This window comes from Lipotes vexillifer, unplaced genomic scaffold (genome assembly GCF_000442215.2).
Source record: "Lipotes vexillifer unplaced genomic scaffold, Lipotes_vexillifer_v1.1 scaffold213, whole genome shotgun sequence".
Lineage (NCBI taxonomy): Eukaryota > Metazoa > Chordata > Mammalia > Artiodactyla > Lipotidae > Lipotes > Lipotes vexillifer.
In genome coordinates, this window is record NW_006780610.1 from 5,899,767 (window position 1) to 5,903,958 (window position 4,192).

The 4,192-nt window shown below is 37.7% G+C and overlaps 1 protein-coding gene across 1 annotated transcript in view; it reads right to left on the reverse strand.

Annotated features, from left to right (window-relative positions):
- ZMYM4 (zinc finger MYM-type containing 4) overlaps positions 1-4,192 on the reverse strand; it is a 62,067-nt gene that overhangs the window by 12,821 nt on the left and 45,054 nt on the right. Inside the window, exon 26 of the mRNA XM_007453842.1 lies at positions 2,798-2,949. Within this exon, the coding sequence (XP_007453904.1) occupies positions 2,798-2,949 (152 nt within the window). The remainder of the gene's footprint in view (positions 1-2,797; positions 2,950-4,192) is intronic.

Below are 4,192 nucleotides of genomic sequence, written 5' to 3' on the forward strand. Positions count from 1 at the left end.
CCTCTCACTGCCGTGGCCTCTCCCGTTGCGGAGCACAGGCTCCGGACGCGCAGGCTCAGACGGGCCCAGCCACTCCGCGGCACGTGGGATCTTCCCGGACCGGGGCACAAACCCGTGTCCCCTGCATCAGCAGGCGGACTCTCAACCACTGCGCCACCAGGGAAGCCCGAGCACTGAGCTCGTAAGGTAAAGTTTTCTATTGCCTTTTAAAAACATGAATGGTATAAAATAATTATAATAAGTACCTTTTAGTTAGTTAATAAAACTGATATACTAAAAATTGGTCCTAATTCAAATTTCTCAAATCATTTTTCTAATTCTCAGTGTCTGAGGTGCGCTCTCAGCAGTTTTTGTTTGTTTTTTAGCCTAGTTATAAGATGACTTCCTGCAAATAATATAGTTATCTAGTGTCAGATAACCTGAGGCTATCCAAAATTTAAAACTATTTATTTGGAGGCTTCTAACCACAGCTCTCAACTCTCTGCCTCACAAGCCAGCCTTCAAAAAGTTCAAGTCTAATTATACGACTTAAAAGTATGCTAATTATAACCATCAAGAATCATATCACAGGGCCTTCCCTGGTGGCACAGTGGTTAAGAATCCACCTGCCAATGCAGGGGACATGGGTTCAAGCCCTGGTCCAGGAAGATCCCACATGCCACGGAGCAACTAAGCCCGTGTGCCGCAACTACTGAGCCTGTGAGTCACAACTACTGAGTCCACGTGCCTAAAGCCTGTGCTCTGCAACGAGACGCCACCACAATGAGAAACCCACACACTGCAATGAAGACTAGCCCCCACTCACCACAACTAGAGAAAGCCCGTGCGCAGCAACAAAAAAAAAGACCCAACGCAGCCCCAAAAAAAAAAAAAAAAAAAAAAAAAAAAATCACATCACAGAATGGGAAACACGCAACAGCTTGAGTAAATTACTGTTAAATATTTTGACAGTGCAGATCAGGTCAGAGTCAAGCACTTCAGAGAAATACAGTGAACAGAACAAGAGAAACAAGAGAATAACACAAAGTAGCATAATTATATGCTAAAAATCTTTCAGGGTTTTTTTTTTGTGTGTGTGTGATACACGGGCCTCTCACTGTTGTGGCCTCTCCCGTTGCGGAGCACAGGCTCCGGACGCGCAGGCTCAGCAGCCATGGCTCACGGGCCCAGCCGCTCCGCAGCATGTGGGATCTTCCCGGACTGGGGCACGAACCCGTGTACCCTGCATTGGCAGGCGGACTCTCAACCACTGCGCCACCAGGGAAGCCCCTAGTGTTTTTAAGATCAGGTATTTTAAACTTATTTATCTATGACTACCTTGGTTTCCTGCTTTTTGATCTATGTATGACGTGCAGTAAATTTTTATTTCCACTTAAATTTATTCCGGCTAATAAAAATTACACACCATTTCAACGTGCATTTTTATAGGCCTCTTCAAAGGCAATTTATGACCGTTATTTGCCAGATTACAGTTTTGTTGTTAAAAAGTATTCTTCATTTTCTTCTTTATTTTAATAAAGTTATTTTCACAACTTAAAAATATTATATCCTCATTATGGAAAGAGTTTAAAATACAGAAAAGGTGGAAGAAAGATATACTCAAACTTACTACACAAAGGCAACTACTGGTAACAGTCAGGAGTTATTTCAATCTTAAAAAACATTTCCTTTATGAATACACAGAATTGAGTTTTGTATATTTACTCAAATATGAGTACCTATAAAATACATGGGTTTAAAAAAAATCACTTCCCCCTTAGATCAGAAACAAGATAAAAATGCCACTTCTACTGAACATTGTACAGGAAATCCTAGCCAGAGTAATCAGGTGAGAAAGAGAAATAAAAAGTATTGAAATAGGAAAGGAAGAAGTAAAACCATCTCTATATGCAGTGACATGAACCTATATATAGAAAATTCTAAAGTGTCTACAAGAAAACTAGTTATTAGAGCTAGTAAATGAACTTAGTAAAGCTGCAGAGTATAAGCAACACAAAATCAGTTGTAATAAACAATCCAAAGAGAAAATTAAGAAAATTCCATTTACGACAGCATCAGATAGAATACTTAAGAATAAATTTAACAAAAGAGGTATGTGACTTACACACTTAAAACTACATAAAACTGCTGAAATTAAAGAACACCTAGGAAAAACATCTTGTACTCATGGATCTAAAGACAAAATTGTTGAAACAGCCATATTCCCCAAAGCAATCTACAGATTCAATACAATCCTATCAAAATCCCAATGGTTTAGTTTTTATTTTTTGAAGAAATGGAAAAGTTGATCCTAAAATTGATATGAAATTGCAAGGAACCTCGAATAGCCAAAAGAATCTTGAGGAATCACACTTCCCAATTTCAAAACTTACTACAAACCTACAGTAATCAAAATAGTGAGCACTACCATAAGAATAGCCATAAACCAATGTATTAAAAACTGAGAGTCCAAAACAAACACATGCATATTTAGTCAAATGATTTTTGACATGTCTTCTGTCACCTATGTCAAATCACCTATGTCACTTCTTTTGTGAACTGCTATTTATGCCTTTTTTGTGCATTTACCAATAAAATGCACCGACCTCAATTTCTCTTATTCTAACAGTCTCAGTTTAACTTATAAAAGGCTTATATGACCAAGACTTTTAAATCAGGGTCAGTAGTTCATTAAGAAGAGAGTATACGAGTAATACCAAACAAACAATATACACTATAAGTTTTCAGCTTAATTCACAAGTTCTATCAGAATTATTAAAAATGCAATAGATTTCGTAACAATTATTGAATTTCATACCTGCTGAATTCCAAGGCACAAGTATAAGATACTGTCTGGATCATACTTTTCACCATTTGGTCTCCGCACTTCTTGAATAAACTGGCATAAGCCTAAACTCAACTCAGCAAAAGTGCAGGACAGAATATCTTCCTTCAGCTTGATAGAGCGGACTGTGGAAAGGTAGAAAACATCTGAAATACTAACTTATAGAAAAATAATAACATTACTCAATTCACTGCATAAACACTGACTACACTGCCCCAGGTATTGTGGTGTACACGGTGAATACATGGATTAAAGACAGATCCTGATCTCAAGGCTTTTTTAGGTAAAGAAATAAAGACAGTGAAGCACATATGACGTAATAGGGTGCTACGACAGGGGTTTTATCTAAATAAAATTCTATGAAAAAAAATAAGGGCCATCTAATAGACAGGGAAGGGTCATGTTAGATTCTGGGAGATGTGAAAGGTGGAGAAGAATTAAACAAGTGGATAAAGAATTCCAATTTGAGGATATAAAAAGATTTCCCGAAGTATACTCCACAAAATACTAATCATGTGAGAGCTCAAGAAAACTGGGTTTCTAAGATCTGATAAATTTGGAAAACAGCAGTATGTTATACCTGCCTCTAAAGAATTCACAATGTTTTTTAACATATTAAAGGCTCTGGAGATATCTGCAAAAAAGAATGCTGTTTAACTTTCTTTAAAGTCATATTTATTTGAATAAGGAACACTTTAAGTAACATATAACTTCATGCCTTTGAAAATGCCAGAAAATATAGTATGTGCTCAACCACAAAAGTGAAAAGGTTCAGGGGACTCAGGTAAACAGCAGAAAAGAAAAGAGGGCAGATGCAGGCAGATCATGGTAAGCCTCATATATTACATTAAGAGTTTGAAGACAACTAAGAAATGAATGAGTTTTAGGCAGGAGAGTTATCTAATTTGACTTGCAACAGACTGGTCCACACTGTGGGATGAGTTGAAACACTCTTTCTAGTTACTGCTTTTCTGCATTTAGAAAACACTGCATGTTTCCAAAGATACGCTTGAGCTCCCCTGAGTTGGTTTTGCAAATTGAAATAGGTGATTCATGAGGGCAAGGACCATGTCTGATCTTTTCACCTGAGTGCCTACAACCATGTCTGATACATGACAGGTATATTCAGTAAGTATTTTTTTTGGATGAATGAGTAGCGGAAATGAGTAGGCATCCCCTGTGGCTATTGCATTTAGGCTTGGTGGTCTAATACAATATTACTTCTCCATTTTCACTACCCCTCCTTTTTTCTTTCTTTTTAAATTTTTATTTTTTTAATTTATTTTTATTTTTATTTTTTTGGTATGCGGGCCTCTCACTGTCGTGGCCTCTCCCGTTGCGGAGCACAGGCTCCGGACGCACAGGCTC